General features: G+C 34.3%; 1 protein-coding gene across 7 annotated transcripts in view; it reads right to left on the reverse strand.

The window, feature by feature from the left end:
• Window positions 1–21,057, reverse strand: part of Tbce (Tubulin-binding cofactor E) — a 319,945-nt gene that overhangs the window by 243,936 nt on the left and 54,952 nt on the right. For all 7 annotated transcript variants that reach the window (XM_090399269.1, XM_090399264.1, XM_090399265.1 and 4 more), the window contains exon 3: window positions 1,729–1,813. In XM_090399269.1, the coding sequence (XP_090255395.1) occupies window positions 1,729–1,813 (85 nt within the window). The remainder of the gene's footprint in view (window positions 1–1,728; window positions 1,814–21,057) is intronic.

A 21,057-nucleotide genomic window follows, 5' to 3' on the forward strand; every position in this document is an offset into this window, starting at 1 on the left:
GTAGTTGGATTGCCAGCTTTCTGTCTGGATGCGCACTATATGTGGTGGTGGTTTGGCTCCTTATCTTTTCCAAATAACTTAGGGAATTGAAACAAAAAAGATTACTCTAAATCCATCACCATTCCCTACATCCGAGGCACCTCAGAAAAAATCACCAAAATTCTAAAAAAACATGACCTCACCTCCTGTTACAGGCCTTACAGAAAATTGGCATCCCTTATCCGCTCTACCAAAGACCAACCACTTCCCCTAGACCTACCTGGTGTATACCAGGTCCCTTGCAGTTGTAAACTGTCGTACTTTGGCCAAACAGGCAGGACAGCGAATATCAGAATTTCTGAACACAAGGACTACATCCGGTTTTACAAGTATAGCCATTCTGGTCTTGCAGACCATGCTCTGGATACTCGCCACAGAATACGGGAATAAAGCAACAATAATACACCGGAGCAAATATAAATTCGAAAGATTATTTATGGAATCAGCCTCTGCCATAAGAAACTCTCCAAACCTCAACAAATTTAGTTGTATGCGACTGCCCCAAATTTGGGAGGCATACATCAGCAGACCTTCAGCCCAACGGCCAAGAACGCCTACTTAGCCCGCCAGAGGGCACCATCAGGACTTCTAGGAGAACGATAGCTTCATATCTTCATTCTCAGTTACTGTATTGTTGTTACCTGTGTGCACCTGCCTTTATGTAAGTTCCTTTAGAAAATGGCAACGTGACATTACCGAAATATCGGAAATATCTATTCAAGTATAATTTAATTTATATTTGGATCTACGTTGTTTCAATTCCCTAAGTTATTTAGAAATGCATAACCAACGTATAAGCCTGTCTACATGGCTCCTTATCCTTTCACCATTCAACTAATGCCGGGGTTCCTCAAGGTTCTGTTCTCTCACGAACCCTCTTCCTACTATATATCAATGACCTGCTTCAGCTTACCTCCAACTGAAAACACAGTATTGCAGATCACAGCACATTGCACTCCACCCTTTCTTTTGATAAACCTTACTCCACACAATTAATCTGATTTGTTTATAACACTGCCTATTTTCTTATATAACAATGTATTGTAACTACCTAAATGTTCATCTAAGAAATTAAGCTTCCCTTTTTATACTCGCCATATAAGACAACCCATGATTTCGAGGGTTTTTCTGTAGTATTTGAGAGTCATCTTATACGCCGACATATACAGTAATATGATATTATAATTGCATTTCAAGATAGCACAAGTTATAGTGCATGTTAGTATATTCAATACAAGAAACAAAGAATGCTTAGTTTATTATACTGTATATAAAGTTATGCCATGTTTATTTTGAGTAACCAGCATATGGGCCAATTTGATATACTCAATGATTTACTAAATATTATAAAATTTAAGGGAGTCTCTAGCTCAGTCAATAAGATCCAGTCTAGGATGCAAAGCACCTTTAAATGGACTTCTCAAGCAAAGGCGAGTTAGTCGATATCATACACATGACAGGAATTTTGATTATTTGACTCTGGCTTTACATCCTGCAAAACAGACACACAAACTGATTTAATAGATAAACTGAAAAGACTTAGCAGACTATGCAAAGAGAGTATTAGGTATATTTCTATGAAGGTATAACACACAAGGAGAAAATGAACATTATGAAATTCAGTTATATTTCCTCTTTCAAGTGGTATTTCTGATATTGCAATAATATAAACAACAAAATATCTCCTACCTTGTATGAAAATAGCGAATGCTATTATGAGTTCCATCATGTTTGCCTCGGTTAGGATTATCCCATTCAATTCCTAGCCATATTCCTACAAAAGAGAACACTGTATTATTCATTATTTTGAAAAGATTAAACAATGGAAAGAAAAAAATGTTCAATATAAAATTTTGCCCAATAAAAGCACAAAGCAAACATAACAGAAAATTCAACAATGCTAATATGAGATCAGGAATTTGTATACAGCATCACAGTTAGATTGAACTCATTGGCTAATGCAGTGGTTCTCAAACTTTTTTGTCTGGTGGCACACTAAAATCAATAAATAAATTTCACGGCCCCTAGTATTATTTGCTTTTTATAGAGAGTAAAGTGCCGATTAATTGATTCTGAAAGACTCGCATATATAACCCATATATAAATTGATATTATAGATACTAAAGATATGAAGGAAAGCGTGTTTAAAAGAAAACAGATTTAATTTAAACTAAATTGGTTTATTTTCAAACAACCCAAAAGCTATTATAAAGGTTCAGATAATAAAATATGAACTATGTGCCTGGTGTTGTTTGCATATTTCTTTGATATTAGGCCTTGTTTTTGAGAGACATAGTCTCATCTCATTTTCAAGGGCCTTTAGTCTTTCTCTCTTCTTTGTTTTAATATGTACGAGTGCAGAAAAACCCAGTTCACACAAATAAGATGTAGAAAATTGCAATAAGATGTTAAGTGCTTTGAATCCTATATTGGGATACTCCTTCATAGTTGTTATCCAAAATGAATTCAGACACATTTCTGAATGCTTCAATCTCAATGTACGATCGTTACTTATATCAATTAATTCTTCGGCTTCTATAAGACTTAACTCACTCATTGCTGATGTTGACTCTACAAATGGATTTCGAATCCAATCGTATAAATTGACTGAAATGTCTGGAAAATAATGGTCAATTTTTTCTTCTAATGATGTTAAATGACTGTAAATAAGCTTTTGCAGATCAGTGTTCTTACATTTTCTGGAGGCAACTTTAAGGAACATTTCTACATTGTTGGTGCTTAATTTTATCTTCCACATTTTTATTTTATCTTTAAAAGCTTTAATATTATCTGTAGATGTCAAAATATTCTCATTTCTTCCTTGCATGTTGGAGTTCAGCTTGTTCAGATGATCGAATATGTCTGTTAAATAGGCTAGTTTGGAACACCAAAAATCATCTTGTAATAATTTATGGAATTCTGGTTTGTCTTCATTTTGGAAAAACATTAATATTTCTTCTTTAAGTTCAAAAAATGATCCAATACGCGACCTTTTGAAAGCCATCTTACTTCGGTATGAAGAAGAAGATTCTTGTAATGAGGTGGTATCTCTTCACATAGAACTGCAAATATTCTAGATTTTAATGGTCTGGCCTTGATATAATTAACCATCTGAATGATTTCTTCTAATACACTTTTTAATTCCAAGCCTATTGTCTTTGCCACCAATGATTCATGATGAATGAAGCAATGAGTCGTTATAACGTTCTCATTTTCTTTTCTAGCAAAGGAAACAAACCCTTTTGTAATTCCAACCATAGAAGATGCACCATCTGTACATATACCCACACAAGTTTTCCAAGATAGACCATTTGTATTAAAATATGTGTTCATTATATCAAAAACATCTTTTCCCGTCGTAGTTTTTTCGAATTCCTTGCAGCATAGAAATTCTTTGATAATTTTATCATCTTCAATGAATCGAGTAAAAACAAGTAAGTATGCTTTACCACCGATATCAGTTGACTCATCTAACTGCAAACCGAACAATTTTGATTCGATTATTTTGGTTATAACTGACTTTTCAATATCGACTGACAGATCATTAATATGTCTACTCCTAGTATCATTTGATAATGGAATCTCCTTTATTTCTTCTTATGCCTCAGTACCAAAAATTGTTCTCACAATTGCTGAACAGGCCGGACGAATCAAGGTTTCGCTGATAGTATGAGGCTTCATTTCCTTTGCAATTATTTCAGCGACTAAATAACTCGCTTCTTGAACTCGGTCGGAAATTGTAAACTTTCTTACAAAACTTTTACTTTGTTTTTCTTGTAATATTATTAACTCTTTGAAATATTCAGGATTTTTATTCGACAAGTTGTCATGTTTTGTGGAGAAATGTTGCAATAATTTGCTAGGAACCAAAGCCTCATTTAATAGAACCAAACCACACAAAATACACTTAGGTCTGGGAATTAATTTATCACCACACCACATAAATTCCATTTTTAGATAGCTCTCTTGATATAAATGAGTTTTTACATTTTTTTCATTGTTCCCTTTTTACATGAACTTATTCTTTCTGTTTCTGTTGTTTCATTAATGCTTTTTTGTTGCTGAACGTTAAAAATAGTCAAATCTTCATTAATGCAAGTATCAATTTTTGATAATTTATTAGTGCGAATTGGTTTGTCAGCTTTGCTACAAGTAGACATTTCTTGATCGTCAGAATCTTCGCCACTTCTTTTTTTAAGGAAAAAATTATTCATGATTTTGAAGGGCATATGTAACTTTAAGATTTTATTTTAAAATTTATTTCAAGTAAATAATTTTTTTTCCGGATGGAAAAAGGAAAAACATTTGTTTACTATGTCTCTCGTTATAGTGGGAATATATAACAATAAGAAAAACCTCTACTCACTGAATTTAACGACTTTAATATCATACTTCGTTTATTCTCACCGATGACAAAAGATTCATGATTTTTGTTTAGGGGAAATGATCATGTATAATACTTGTCACATGGAACAGAGAAATACTAAAACAGACAGCAGGACAACTAACCATTCATTAGTTCATTTTCCCCATTATTTATGTGCCGTCACATATCTAGTTACTACGACACCGGTGATCTAATGAAATCCCAGGATATAATATAAGAGTGATACAAAAAATGATAATTTTTATATACGCTTCATCCATTAAAATCAAAATATATATATTTTTTTGTTTTTGATATAGTTATTTGTGGCAATTGAATATTTTGCTTTTTTCAAATAAACAATTCAAACTTTTGCATCACCCTTGTGGCACCCAGTTTGAGAACCACTGGGCTAATGATATGATACAAAATATCTATCCTTCAATAGGAATTACTGTCTCATACAAGGATAAATCAGACCTGTTAAGATTAGGATAATATATCACTGCATCAGCTCTCCTTACATAACTTTGCCATGAGGAAACTACTCAGATGCAGAATAAGTCTTTTTTTTTTTTTTTAAAGAATCTTGTACTAAGAGGTGATAGCACATTTCAAAACCAGTATTCTATCTCACTGTACTTGGTTAGAATAAGAACATCTATTCACAATAAAAGATGAATTAAAATAATAATTAGATACAAATATTTCATTTAAGTTTCATAAACTATCATCAGTGTTAAAAATTAAAATTAAAATTTAATAAACAACAATGCATTCATAAGGAGAATAGTATGTATTTCTGTGTAGTTGTGAGAGAAACATTAAAAATTATTGTACTATTAGGATCCGACATACTACATGCATGCATGAACTCTCTCTCTCTCTCACACACACACACACACACACACAAAAAAAAGAAATGTAGTTTTTAATGACAATTTCCCATATTTGTGACACAGAAAGTCCATAATTGAGATTCAGACAATGAAGGCCAGATTTCTTATGCTTATTTAGTTAAATACAGAACTGGTTGTTCAAAAATATGTTTTGTGTAAGAGTAGCCTGTTTAACTGAAACAGGATAAGAGAAGAGAAGGCAAAAGGACTTGATTTCGTTAATGGTTTTGTATGTGAATGAGAGATGGAATTTAAAAACCAAGCAACACATTCAGAGATCCCCTAAATATAATGTAAAGATATCCTATGGGAATCATTTCTTCTTGTGGAATTAGGAGAAAAACAGATGATTTTGTCTATAATTCTTGGATTGTAGCTATTCAGAGAAGGAGTTTACTTGGTGGGAATTTCCTGTTGAAAAACACTACTATGTGGGCTCTTGATAGTAATGATTTGATAATACCATATTTCTGCAAAGGATGGTCAGACCATTCTCTAAGAGGATAAGCTCATCCTCTTAGAGAATGGTGAGTTGATGTGTGATGAATGCAGTGCCCATGGAAAGTATAAGTTTGTTGTAGACAGAAGTGATGAGTAAAATGCAGTAGAACGCTCAGGATTTAACTTTTTTTGGGGGGGGGGGGGGGAGGAGAGTTGAGTAGACACACTACACATCGCATATGACCTATGACTGAGCATCTGCAATGATCACTAATTCATAAGTAGTATAGAAATAGAAGAGACATGACATAACATAAATACAAAAAAAAAAAAAAAAAAAAAGAATTTTAATTAGGAAAAGATTTTTGAAAAATTTTCTAATGTTTTTTCCTTTTTCTTTGGAGGGGGCCAGGGCTCAGTGGTCCCCCTCTGGATGCGTCACTGCTGAAATGCTTTCCTCTCGATAAAGTTTTGCTTGATATTTATAAGGTGAATTTAATCCTAAGGAGTAAGTCGTTAATTTTTTCAAGGAGGACTTCTAGTTCTTGATGCGAGTTCTTCCTGATGGCAAAAATATTCCATATATCAAATCCACAGAGAATGTTTGGGATTTAAAGCAAACATTTTTTTCCTCTGAATGTTCTAACTATTTGTATCTAATTTTTTACTTTCGATTAACCTTCTTTACTCTGAATACATGTTCTTATTCTAATGAATTTTACATAGTTATTTCTTCATCACTGTACTTGATGTGATTTTGATGTTTCTCACAACACAAGATCTACAAGACTAACTAAAATGGAATAAAGCACACCACAAGAGAGTTGATAAATCCTAAGGCAAGACAATGGGAGGAATCGTGGTCTACATTGAACCTAGAAATGAAAAAATCTTACAGGCCAGGTGGAAGGAATGCATGCTACCTTAAGACCAAGAGGTTAAAGTATCTCAATACATTCAAAAATACCTTGATAAGCAATCCAGGATTGAAGAAATTATGCAAAACCTTACTTGCAATGCAAAAATTGTACTCACCCAAGAACCGCATTTTTTTTTTTAATGATATATTGTAATAAGTAATAAACATTAAGTGATTAGTGATGCTGTATTATCATTAGTGAAAGAAGATTTATTTTATATGATGACAGCGATTCCAAGAAGGAAAAGTCAACAAATAATAAGAATAGGAAGAATAATTAAAAACAAATTTTTTCAGATAAGTAATGTATTAGATATTTAATTACTGTTACTATAATGGCCCTTTATATAATGCATATTTTCAGGAAAATCCAACTAAAAATTGCACATTCGGGTTCAAAGAAATTTAATGACAGTCCATTACAAGATACCGTCATAAGATTCAAAGCTGGACCATGAGGTATAGATTTCATTATACTCATCACAAGAAAATCCATTGTAGGATGAAGGAATGACTACTATTATTGATATGAACTTGAAAGCATATAAAAATATATATATATATATATATCTGTCGTGTGTTACTCAATTGATTTAAGGATGTCATCGGGTTTTTGAAATGCTTGCATAATTCTTTACGTCACACGATTCATTTAAAATGCTTCGATAATTTCACAGCTGAGTCTTTGAGATATTGAATGATGAAAATGGCTAGTGAGTCTTAAGTCAATGCCAGATAACCAAGAAATAGTATCATACCTAGAGTAGGCATTAGATACTTTGCTATCAGTTTTTATCCAAAATTTTTTTTATTAAACTTTTATTTAAAAAAAAAAAAATTAGTCTATTTCATCCAGTCTGCAGCTACTTGCCTGGCAAAATCCAGTAGGCATATTTGTTGGATCCTAATTATATGGGTTACTTTCTGAAGAGAAAAAAAGAGATCTACAGTTGTTTATGGTTTTGTTGATGGACTTGGTACAACCATTAGATGTGAAAGTAGACTTCATATGTTCAGCTTCTTGATTTAGTAAGGCATCACAAACCAAAGGAATGACTTTGATGAATCAGAATTCTTAGTGTCCGATTTTTGACAAGGATGGTGACACTGAAAATGAACATAAACAATGACTAATGTGCTTCCTTTTGAAACATCAAGAAATGAAGTCCCCCATCTATCTGGTGAAAAATTACGAGATCAAATTAAAAAAAAAAAGAAGGAAATATGACAAGTATCTCCTATTTTTAACATAAATTAAATGCTGTGTAATCGTATGCAGTCTTCTGTGTGCAAAATATTCTTCCTTATGCAGCTAACACAGTTTTATTTGATGCTTTTCTCAGATTTTCTACAAAGCTACACCTCGACCTCTCTGTGAAAAGGAATAACAATTTTGCCGTCATAAAAAACTGAAAAGAGGAAAAGATTAGCCGCAGATGAGACAGGATTCTACAGAAGCTTACCTTGTTGCTCCAGACTACTTCACATATCATCCACTTTCTTACAATCTCACCTTAAGCCAGTTCAACAAACTGAAAAAATTTCTTGATAAAGTTTTCTATTGAGGTGCTGATTTTAAGAAGAAACTAAATGCCTATTATAATCAACCACCCAGCTTCTCCAGATTCATGAACAGGATGTTCTGTTAAAACCAATAATAGACTGCACTGGTTGTACCTAGCTAAAAGCTAGTCTAATATTCCATTTTATGTTAAAATCAAGATCTCAGAAAACTTCATCGCTCAATGGACATATTGATTAGCCTAGCCATTCTTTCCTTGCTTACAACCATATCTTTAGAAAGTAACTTTTTTTTGAAGCAAATTTTACCAACAAATACAGTGATGGGAATTTGACTGGTTTTGACCTTTATTGAGGTCTCATCAGTAGTGACCCTTCCTATAATGCATAGTATTATGCAGCATGTCTGTAAAGAGATGTGTTATTATTGGATACTAAGGCAATTGATGTGAAGTCATTAGCTTCTTTATACGAATTTCCCAATCCTGAAAATAGTTCAGGCACAAACTTTGTTTGCTTCCTTGGATAAAGGATTAAATCAAGTATATAATTTCTTGGCATCTTTAATTTATAGTATAACCAAGTGGGGAAACTTCCAATAATAAGTAACTCGAAACTTGTCCAAAACCTCCACATAACCCAATGAAAAAACCAGGAGTTTATAATATTCCTGTTCCTGTGGCATCTGCTATGTAGGCCAACAGGGAAATCAAGAGAAATCCACATGAGCGAACATCAAAAGGATGTACAAAAAAAGAGAGAAAATAAGTCTGGCTTGGCATTTCACACAGCTTCTACTGGTCATGATGTACTCTGGGACAAAACAAACATGTCCTACATTGATAAAAACTGTTTCACAACAAAATTTAAAAAAAAAAAAAAAGTTTCACAAGAGGCAGCAAATATGATTAAAATTCCTACACAATGCAACAAAAATCGAGGCTTAATTTTAAATCAAGTTTGGTCAGCGTTTATTAAAAATTTATCCAGTTCAGACCTCGGACAAAGTGAAAGTGAACCACAGAACGCGACATCAAATAGCATCATTTCCAGCTAACACGTATTAACGGTTGTATAAATCTGTTATTCGGTTTTCTAACGAACTTTTTTGATGTTCATAATACCAATAAATGAACTTGTTTTTTCATAATTTCTTATAGTTTGTGCTTTAAACTGTTAGTTATCTTTACCCCTGAAGATGTTAGTCTGACGACTAACGAAACTTGTCAGGTTTGTTTTTTAGTACTTGTTTAAAACAGTACTAAAAACAAACTTACTTAATAAAAAAAAAGTTTTTTTTTTATTAAAAAACATTTTAATAAAAATGTGGTCAAAAAACCAGAATGATTCGATTAAAGTAACTTTTTGTATTTTATTTGAGAATATTAGATTAACTTATTATAGTTTTTGTTTTAAACAGGTGTGGGATTGACTGAGCCAGTTAGTTTGTAAGTAAACGCATTTTTTGTTCTGTTTTGTTTAAATATGATATTGTCAGCTTGATATCAATGCTTGGACAAACAATGGCAGCAAAGACCACGCTGTAGGGCGATTTGAATTTGCAGGGTGTTATTCAGTGCAGCGTGTGAAACGAATTTTTTGAGAAAATTAAAGGATATATAGGAAATTGAAATTTGAGAGCTAGTGTGTATTAAGTGTTTCAAAAGCGAGTGCCTGTTAATTGGTAAGAATGCAGTAGAGTGGACAATATCAACGGTAAGATGGAAAATGTTATTAATATTGAATGTGCAGCCATGGAAATAGAGGAGAACGAAATGGCATTAATAAAGAAATTGTGTGTTTGAATGTTATCCTTCATAGGACAAAGTGCAAAACTGAAAAATTGCAGGGCTGAAAAGAAAAAGAAGCAGGCGGTCCAAAAGAATAATAAAGACTGACCGAACAAACAAGAAAAACAAGTTACGGAGAAAATTATGTACAGAGACTCAATGGTCAGGGGAGTACTTAATGAAAATGTGAAAAAATCATGTTTTCTGAGTGCAAAAATTCACAATATTAGCCATGCCATCCAGATGCAAAAAGGTAAGTCGAAGGAAATTACTGTCTTGGTTGGTACAAATAATTTGAGAAGAGAGAAGAATTCTATGAGGGAGGATGTAAAGGAGTTGTTAGAAGAGGCAAAACTAAACAGCAAGAAGGTGAAGAATGTAAGTCTCTTTCCAGGCTATGACAGACGAACTGAGGAGAAGGATGTTGATAGCCAATGAGTCTATATGCAGATTGTAATTAAGGATCTACACAATGCTGATGGACTGCATCAAAATGATTTTGGTGTTAGGTGTCTAGAGAGCTATGTTCACTGAGCATACTGAAGCACAAATTCAGGAAACGTAAGGAATTAAGGTGGTGCTTCACACAAGCAAGTAAGTTTGTGTGAAGCACCCATGAAGTGAGTGACTGTGAGAATGACCAAGTGAGGAATCTAGTCTCTCAAGCAAAAATACTGAATAGTAGTCAATTCAAAAAGTAAAGGTGTGGGGGGGGCCTAAACGGATGCTGCAGTTTCTATATACTAATGCTAGAAGTATCAAGAACAAGAGGGGAGGAGTTTTTAGCACTGGTTAGTGTAACCTCACCAAAAAAGTCATAGGCATTAGTGAGACTGGCTAACAGCAGATGGTGCAGTTACAGGAACAGAATGTGGAGGGGTTAGTATTTTCAGGGAAGATAGAGAAGATAAGATTGGGAGAGGGGCACTGTGGATAATAGCATATGAATTGCAGCCAAAAAGAACTGGAGAAATGGGAGGGTGGAGGTTCATTTTCATTTGATGCAGTCTGGTGAGAAATTAAGGCCAGTAGGACAAAATATACAGTTGGTTGTTGCTATAGGTCAGCGAGTTCCACAGGTGACCTGGAAGACATGCATTGCCAAATTAGTACAATGAAGGTTGAATGATTATTATAGGGGACTTAAACTATGGAAATATAGACTGGAAGGAAGAAAGATCACATGGCAGGAAGAAAATGGAATTTATACATCTACTAAGAGATAATTACTTAAGGCAGCATGTGATAGAGGGGGATAGGTGTGGGAAAGTATTGGACCTGGTCACAGAATCAGATGAGCTATCCACAACCAAGGTGGCCACACTGCCACCGATTGGTGAAAATGACCCATGTGGTCTTGACTAGGGAGATTATAAAACATGAGGAATATTCTGGCAAGAAGTGGTATATATGGAACTACAAGGCAAGTGATTATGACAAACTTAAATCTGTGGCATGGATAAATCACGGCAGGATAAGGATGTTAATAGTGCATGCGATACAGTTAAGGTTCATCTAGAGGAAGCAATATTAAATTGTATACCTAAGGTATAGAGGGCTAATCAGATAGGAGTTAGATGGATGAGTAATATCATTAAGCATGAGCTGCAGAAGAAAAAAATGCAGTGGTGGGTATATAAAAGCACCTCCGTAGCACAATTGGAAGAACGACGGTACGTAGCATCATTCAATTGGAAAAGGCCTAAGTTCGATTCTCAGCATGACAGGAGGAATCTTTATATGGACTTTTTCAATTGAATGTGAGTTAGCCAATCTCATACTGAGGTAGCAGGGTTTTTTTTCTCTCAGAAACTCTGGTTTTTCATCCCACATACAGACAAATCAGCCCTTCGGAACATACGCAATTTACAGACAAAAAATACTAGCTGTGGTGGTAGGCAACAGATGGGGCTGATGTTGATGATTGGAAGTAGAGGATTAGTGTAGTGGTGGAGACAGAGAGTTGTACAAGGTGTCCTCCTGCGATGAGTCTTTGGACTCCTTGGAGGTGTCACGAATAAATAATAATAAAGAGAAAGGTGGCCAATAGACTCATTAACAGTACAGGGTTCAGGCAATAAAGATCACCAGCCTCGCAAGAAAAGCAAAATCAGATTATAAGAACTAGCCAAACAGGTCAAAGGAAATCCCAAAGAGTTCTTTCATTATGCGGCAAGTAAGAGGAAGAAGGAAGACATGACATAGCCCTTGTAGCAGAAAACAGAAGAACGTTAAAAACAATGCTAGAATTACTAAATAATAACCTTGAAAAATATAAAATGAAAATCAACACAGATAAGACTAAAATCATTGTTACAGGCAAAATCCCTATCAATACAGAGCATACAGACATTAGCGGGGAACAAATAAAACAAGTGAAAAGCTTTAAATATTTAGGAAGCCTAATAACAGAAGATGGCAGAACAAGAGAAGACATAAGATCAAGAATAAACAATGCAAAAGCCCAATTCTCTAAGATGAAAAGCATTTTAACAGGAAACCTCAACCTACAATTGAAAAAAAAAATTAGTAAAGACATTTATATGGAGCATTGCACTGTATATGGATGTGAAACCTGGATTCTAGGCAGAGAAGATTGGATGCTTTTGAAATGTGGTGCTGGCGTCACATGAACAAAATAAAATGGACAGAAAAAAAATCAAACCAACAAGTCCTGAGATAGGTGGTTTGGACATATATTTCAACATGGACTTGTGAAAAGAATAACTGAAGGCAAAATAGAGGGGAAAAGAAGAAGAGGCAGATCAAGGAAAAGCTTTCTTGACGAAGTCAAAGACAGCACGGGTTTGAGGAGCTACCAGGAGGTTAAGAAGAAAGCCAATGACAGAGCAGAATGGATGAAATTGCTGCTGAGCTACCAGTCCCAAGACTGATGCAACTGATGATGAAGAGGAAGAATAATTATATCAGCTAACGCCTTTTATTCCCTTATAGGGAGTTGACAAGGACTTTAAACCCTATCTAGCTTTTGGAGACTGAATGGGCAGTTCAACTTCAAGCATCATCATCATCATCAAATTCCTGACATTTGCCCTCAAGGGGTGTACAGGATATGATGGTACTGCATGAAAAACTTACATCATTACTAACTTCCTATCAACAATTTTTGTCCAAATCAATCTGCCACTTGTCAAGACTCCAACATTATTCAGATCTTATGTTTTCTAAGGCACTTTTTAATGTATCAATTCACTTATATCTTGGTCTTCCTCTGGGTCTTTTCTCTTCCAACATAGCAGAGAACACTTGCTTTGCTAATCTTTCCTCTCCCATTCTGTTTAAGTGACCATACCACCTGATATTTTCTGCAAATACATTCCTAGATGCTAACTGTGTCCAGTTCTTTCCTAAAATCCTCACTTTTAATATGATACTTCCATTGATGCCATCTATTCACACTCCTAATCTTTCTCAGGACTGTCATATCTGTGGTCTCTAGCCTTTGGTCAAGTGTTTTATTTTTAACCCACCTCTCAGATCCATAAGTTAAAATTGGTTTGAACAGTCTTGTATACAATTAATAGTGTTTTGACTAATTTCTCTCTTATTCAATATAAATTTATTCAGTTGACTTCCTACCATACAAGCTTTGTTTATTCTGTTGTCCATTTCAATGTTTAATTTACCATCTTCACTAAAAAGTTTGCCTAGGTAGCTGAAATGTTTTATTTGTTCTATAGGTTATCAATTCACAATGCAGTTGATATTTTCAATGTTGCTGCCTTTTTTCATTGTCTTTGTCTTGTTATTGCTGACCTTCATACCAAATCTATTACAACAGTTAATTTAGTCAAGGAATCTTATAGACTTGTAGCAGATTTATTTAGAAGTATAACCTCATCTGCATAAAGCAAAGAGCCGAGATTAACATCTCCAATGTTAATATCAGATTTAATACCACTTTCCTTCATAATGTGATCCATATAGATCATGAATAACAGAAGGGATAATGTACATCCTTGTCTACCACCAGATTTAATATTAAACCACATTCCTGTACTTCCTTCAATTCTAACTGCTGACTTACAACTCAAACACAGACTATGTATTGCTAGATAAAATATCCCATTGACACCATATAACTGTAGTCTTTTGAATAGCTTTTCTCTTGGCACCTTGTCATATGCCTTTTCCAGATCTACAAAACTTAAATTCAGATCTTTGTTATATTCCTATGATTTCTCAACTATTTGTTGTAAAGTGAAAGTCTTATCTGACAGCCTCTATTTGTTCTAAATCCAGCTTGTTCTTCACCAAGCTTACCTTCCACAATTCTTCTCAACTGTTTCTCAAGTATATTTGCATAAATCTTAACAGGAACACTAAGTAGGGAAATATCTCTGTAATTCTCACATTCAGTTTTATTTTCCTTTTTATATATGGGTACTATTAGAGCTCTACTCCAATCATCAGGAATTCGTCCCTCTGTCCAGGCCTTCTGAATTATGCAGTGCAGCCACTGTAAGACTTTAATACCTCCATACTTAAGCATTTCTGGTTGAATATATCTACTACAGCTGCCTTTTTACATTTCAGGCTTTTGATGGCTTTTTCTACTTCATGTATGGATATGTATTCCTGATTGCATGCCTGTTGAGTCTTTTTTTTACCACTGTGTTAAAAAAAAAAAAAATCAGTTTTTATCACTGATTATTTCATTTCGCAATTTTTTGAAGTAATTACTCCATACATCAAGTATATCTTTTTCTCCAGTTTTTCTCTCACCTTTATCATCTCTAATTCCTTTTACAGCACTCTTTCCTCCATTTCTGAGAGTTTTCAACAGCCTCCAGAATATCTTGCCACCTTCCAGATATTTTTTTTCCCTATGTTCTTACCAAAGTCTTCCTGTGACTTTAGTTTAGCTAGTTTCTCACAGTGTTCAGCTTTCTTGCATTTGACTCTGTATTCTCTAAGAGCACAAGCTTACTTATTTAGATATTAAATAGATGAAGCTAGAGATTTATTGGTGGGGGGATAGACAGAGAATTAAAGTTTTTTAGGACATATTGTTAATGTTGCCCATAAGATTACTTGGCTAGTGAACACATTAACATGTAGAGATAAGTTGTTATTTTTCTTTATAAGGCCTTGATATGCCCACATCTGGATTACTGCACTCAAGTCTTGTTCCCTGGGTTTCTTGAAGATGATAAAATAGTGGAGCAGATTCAGAGGAAGGTGACCAAGATGGTGAGTGGTCTGTGGAATGTTCCCTATGAGGACAGATTGAAGGTGTGTGGATTGCAGAAGTTGGTTGATAGGAGAAAAAAAAAGGGGATATGATAGAAACATTTAAGTTGCTTAAAGGGTTTTATAGGATTGATGCAGTAGAGGAAGACCAGAACAAGAGGTCATCCCTGGAAGTTGAATAAAGATTTGGTTAGTAAGGGCGTGAGGACTAGATATTTTGCTTGGAGAATTGTGAATAAGTGGAATGGGTTGCCAGAGTCAGTTGTGAGAACTCTGTCTGTTAAGGATTCATGGAGAGGCACGTTAGATTTTGTGGATAGATTGGGTCTCCCATGACAAGTCTATGAACTCCATGGAGGTGCCCGTATAATAATAATAGTAATAATAATAACAATAAAGAATGCTTAGAAGGGTAGGATATCTAAGCAGTCCAATACAGAAATATTCCACCAGGAAGTCAAAGAGTCTGGAAATGTTTAAGTTAGTAGTAAGATATTATACAAAGATCTGCATTGTCTACTTCTATGGAACAGTAGTGCACATATGCTAAACATTACCCATAGCAATCAATAGCACAGACTACACTGTTCTAATGAACATCATGACTGCTCTGTAGATAACTGATGTAGAACAATAAATCATGCTGTTTCTAATCAGTTTAATGAGCCTGAATGTAACAGATACATGGGGAACACTAAGTTTAAGTGCATCATTGTAACTGAAAAGTTGGTGACAGAGGTGTAATAGTCTGGAGTTGATTCTCATGATTTGGGCTTGTCTTTAGTTGTAGTGCCTGGAAGGATGAATGTAATACTTTGTACATTGTAACAGTTTTATGGATGAGATCCATGTCTTTTTTTCAACATGGCATTGCAGCTACTGTGAACTGAGTTTGAGGAAAATGATGTGGAAAAACTTCAATGTCCTTCAGAGAGCTGCTGATTATGATTCAGCAAACACTGGGATAAACTTAAACATCAGGTACAGAGTAGAGACATCCAACACCAAAACATGATCTTGTGGTGATGGTGATGATGGTGAAGGAATAATGGTCTAATACACCTGACTCATTATTGCAAGCTGGTGACAAGTGTGCCTACAAAGGTAGAAAGTGTGATGGTGAGTAAGTGAAGGTCATGTTTGCACAACAGTAACATAATATGAAGTCTTATTATGTTATATCTTCAGAGTGGTTAAGGAAACAACAGAATTAGTGGATAAACAACAAACAACAAATTACACGATAACCACAGCAATTAACTTTAATGAAATGAAAGTAGAGATATTTCATACTGAAAATAACAGTACATCATCAGTTTGTAGAAACAAGCAAATCAAAGAAGCAGGAATACATGGTACATACAATGTGTTTACCAATTAAAAATAGTTGCTGCATGGTAGAAATTAATATATAGGGTGTTTCAAAAAGAATGTCCCGATTTGAAAATTGTACATCTTTGCAACCATGAACCACAAATGAATACGACTTGTGGTGAGTGAAACTTTAGGCCTTACTTCATACTTGGTAATTTATTTTGTAACTGTACCACATTTTCATTATTAAATATAATTATTTGAAATCGGGTCATTCTTTTTGAAACACCCTGTATTAATCAATAATATTAAAACTGCTTTTGATGTTTACATAAAATGAGAATCTCCAAAACTTTTGAGAGAGAGAGAGAGAATCATTCCAATTCAGGCTTGGCAGATGTAAAAGGAACTTTCTTTGAAAATGTGTTCGTATTTAAAACTGCTTCTATGGAGAAGATGAGCTTCATCCACTGGATACTGTGTTTAGTATCAATACTATGTTGTGCCAGACCAGACTTTTGATGTTTCATGTATTCAATATAATATTGATATTCATTAATTCTTTTTCCCACAGAATGTCCTGTCTTCTCAAATAACATTCACAAGGTATCTATCTGGTAAACACTAGTTAATTATAGAGGTTAACATTTGTCTTTTGAAGATGGTAAGAAATGAGAATTTTGTTGATATGAAAATATGTTGGAATAAGATGATACTTGTTCAAAATTCTACCAACAGATTCAGAGCTACCAGAAATAGAAGGGACTGGAACCGTGCAGTCTGTTAAAGAATCCTCAGGTGTTGGAACATAGGAGCCAATTATCTGCTGGATTTGATGTGGGTTGTAACCATTAAATTCCATTAAAGTTTTGATAGTGAAAAGTTTTTGAGGGAGACGAGCATACATTATGTATTCTATTAATTAAAAACTTGATAACACCAGTTTTTTTGAGAAGTGTGATGAGCAGCCCTTTGATGAATGTATCTGCCAGTAAAAGTAGATTTTTAATAAACACTGGTTGAAAAATTAATGAACATCAAAATTATATTAAATACATGAAACCTCAAAAGCCTGGTATGGCACAACATAATATTGACACTAAACACAGTAACCAGTGGGATGAAGCTTGTCTTCTCCATAGAAGCAGTTTTAATTATGAATGCTTTTTCAAAGAAAGTTGCAAAGCTCTTTTACATTGGCCAAACCTGAATTGGAATGATTATCTCTCTCTCCCAAAAGTTTGGGAGCTTCTCATTTTATGCAAACATCAAAAATAGTTTTAATATTATTTATTAATATATTAATTTCTAGCATGCAGCAACTGGTTCTAATTGGTAAATTGATTGTTGTTTGTACCTTGTATTCTCGCTTCTTTGATTTGCTTGTTTCTATGCACTGATAATGTACTGTTATTTTCAGTACAAAATATCTCTACTTTCATTACATTAAAGTTAATTATTGTGGTTATCGTGTAATTTGTTGTTTATACTTATGCCACAGGTACCTTTAAAGATTAGAATAAAACATTACATTAATTAAGAGGGAGATATTAAATCCCATTTTATTTTATAGCCGGGTAGGAAACTCAGGTCAAAATCCATCGACATCCGTAGAGTTTCAATGCCGAAAAAACTATTGGCGGAACCAAGTGTAAATGATCACTTGGATAGTACAACACCAGGGCAACTCCATGCAAAGGTGGAGCAAGCTCCCTCACTAACTTTAATATGCTTTCATAATGTAAAACCCAGCTCCTAAGAGATGTAAATATATTGTTTTACATTATGAGAATAGGTCACTACCCAGACCGGTTTCCATCTTTTTTGAGGTCTCATCAATGAGTAGGTAGACCTGGAATATCAAGGTTTTAAGTGAACAGAAACTTACATACCTCTACTATCGAATTGCCGAAGTGGTGTACTATATATCTCCCTCTTAATTAACAAATTCGCAGGTAAAATAGCCTTTTGGCTTATTATCTTTGTGGTTTAAAACATTACATTGTTTTAGTAAATTTAAACAGGAAATGATCGCGATAAGTTTTGAGCGGGATAAGATAAGGTATTTTAAGATGTTGAAATGAAACAACATTTACAAGTTTTTTTTAAAAAAATCAAGGTAAAGCAGCTTTCATATGTGAACTGTAAACTCAAATACAGAAATACACTGGTGTCCAAAAACCTAAGGACAAACACTATTTTTGAAGATAACCAGAATTCAGACAAATCAGCTTGTGGCAATTTGTATAACTGATGATGTCGAGTGGAAAGCGGGTAAACATTCAAACTTTCAAATTGAATGCAAAGGGATCCAGTGGTAGCACCCAACAGAATATATGGCAAAAGGCCATGATAAACAAATTGTGCTTGAAGGAAGCTCTTTTCGTGAAGGAATAAAGTTGCAAACTTGGATGTCTTGTAATGTCTCAACGACATCATTTAGATGATTTCATACAGAGAAGATTACCGGAAAGCTTGAAGACCGCAGAATTACTGATCTCACCAGAGAGTGAATCTCACATAGCATTGTGTGTCCAGGCTCTGAGCAGCATTTCAAACCAATGGAATGTGTTCCAGACATTTGCTAAGAGGTCATCACTCTCGCTCTACCATGGAGTATAAAGACAGATTTTTGGTTATAACAACAAAACATAATTGATGCACCATGGCAGGTCAACTTGCAAATCAGCTCCATTCAAGCACAAGTATGTGGACATCTCAACAAACTGTGGCAAGATGTCTGCAACAAGTAGACCTATATGCCCAAAAACCTGTAGCATGCATCCATTTATCCACAGCTTATTTTAGAGCATGTTTTCAGCGGTGTGGATAAAAATTAGACAAACACCAATAAACTAATGTACTCTTTACAGATGAGAGTCGTTTTAGTTTTTCCTTTGATTCTAGATGACACTTGATTTAGTGTGAAAGTGGTACTGCTACCCATCGTGAGAATGTTCTTGAAAGGGATAGATATGGCAGTGCAGGGGGGTCATAGTGTGGGGGGAGGCACTTTGCTTAATATATAGACTGAGCTATAAGTGCCAGGAAAAGGGACTATAACCAGTAAATGATATTGCAATGAAGTTCTACAACATCATGTTCGATTGTTCCATAGTGCTGCAGGAGAAGAATTAATTTTTTATGGATGACAATACCACACCACGTCATACACGAGCAGTGGAGGATATTAATTGAATCGAGTGGTAAGCATGTTCCCCAGATCTCAAGCCCAGAACATGTTTGAGATGCAATAGGGAGACACACTGCTGCTCGAAATCCCCTTTAAAAATCAAACAATGCCTTATCCTTGCTCTGAAGGAGGAGTGGACCAGTTTGCTCATGAACCCAGGGATCATGAATCGCTTGTTGATACGCATTGTACGACATTGTGAGAGCTGCACTGCAGTTGGGACTTACATATTCTATACTGAAATGCCTGTCTGCATAGTTCATGTAACACTGTACATTAATTCCTTAACTATGGATGCACCAAGCTATAAGTGTCAGGAAAAGGGACTATAACTGGTGAACAATATTGCAATGAAGTTCTACAACATCATGTTTGATTGTTCCGTAGTGCTAGGAGAAATCTGTAACTTTTGCCAAAAACAAATTGCAATTTTAAATTTGTACGAAATTTATAACACATTTTTTGTGTAATATAATTTATTAGTATGCTGGCAATAAATTATGTCCACATTTGGTTGTAGTCATGAAAATTTTTTCATATGCATGTAAAAATGTAGTTAGTGTTTAGCTTTTGGACACCAGAGTATTATTAGAGAAAAAATGAGAGTTCAAAAATAAGAACTGACCCTTAGAAACTCAGTGTGAAAATGAAAAGAAAATGCTGATTAATTTGGCCAGAGAAGCATATGAGAAATCAGAAATTCAAAGTGGATTCTAGAAAGCTGAGTTCAGGTCAAAAAATTCTACTAATATCTATCGTGAAGCTCAGAAATTAGTCCACATTTAACCCATCACTAAGAAAAATTAACAAATATTTACTATTTGTTAATATTATAGCAGCAATCTTGAAAAAAGAAGACATTATATCGAAAGTTCCCAGCAAAACATCAGTAGATGCACTTAGAAAATGCAGCAAAAAATAAGTAAGCTAAGGCATGTGTAAAAAGTAGTAGAAAAAAAGTTTTGAGAGGATTTTGGAAAGAATATTGAAGATAAAATTCATGAAGATAGGTTACACAATATTCTGGATTCAAGAAGTTTAGAAATGGAGAAATAAGTAAATACAAAAAGAATACGAGATGATCACATAAAAACTGAATATAAGAATAAATTCAAGATGTCCAAGAAAATTGCAATGAAAATTTACTAAATGAATAAGTAGCAACAGAAAATAATTTAAAAAATATCAAGAAGAAAACACAATTATGAGTAGATTTCAGCACTGGAGGGGGAGAGAGAAAAAAAAAAAAAAGACTGAATTTCAGAAATCTGAAATACAGAAAGGAATGGATGGATAATTAGTAACCAGAAATGCTCAAATATAGGAATGTAAATCTTTTACTGTGGCTATACTGCATAATT

Source organism: Typopeltis vanoorti, chromosome 10, assembly GCF_054136105.1.
Source record: "Typopeltis vanoorti isolate ZY-2024b chromosome 10, IOZ_Tvanoo_1.0, whole genome shotgun sequence".
Lineage (NCBI taxonomy): Eukaryota > Metazoa > Arthropoda > Arachnida > Uropygi > Thelyphonidae > Typopeltis > Typopeltis vanoorti.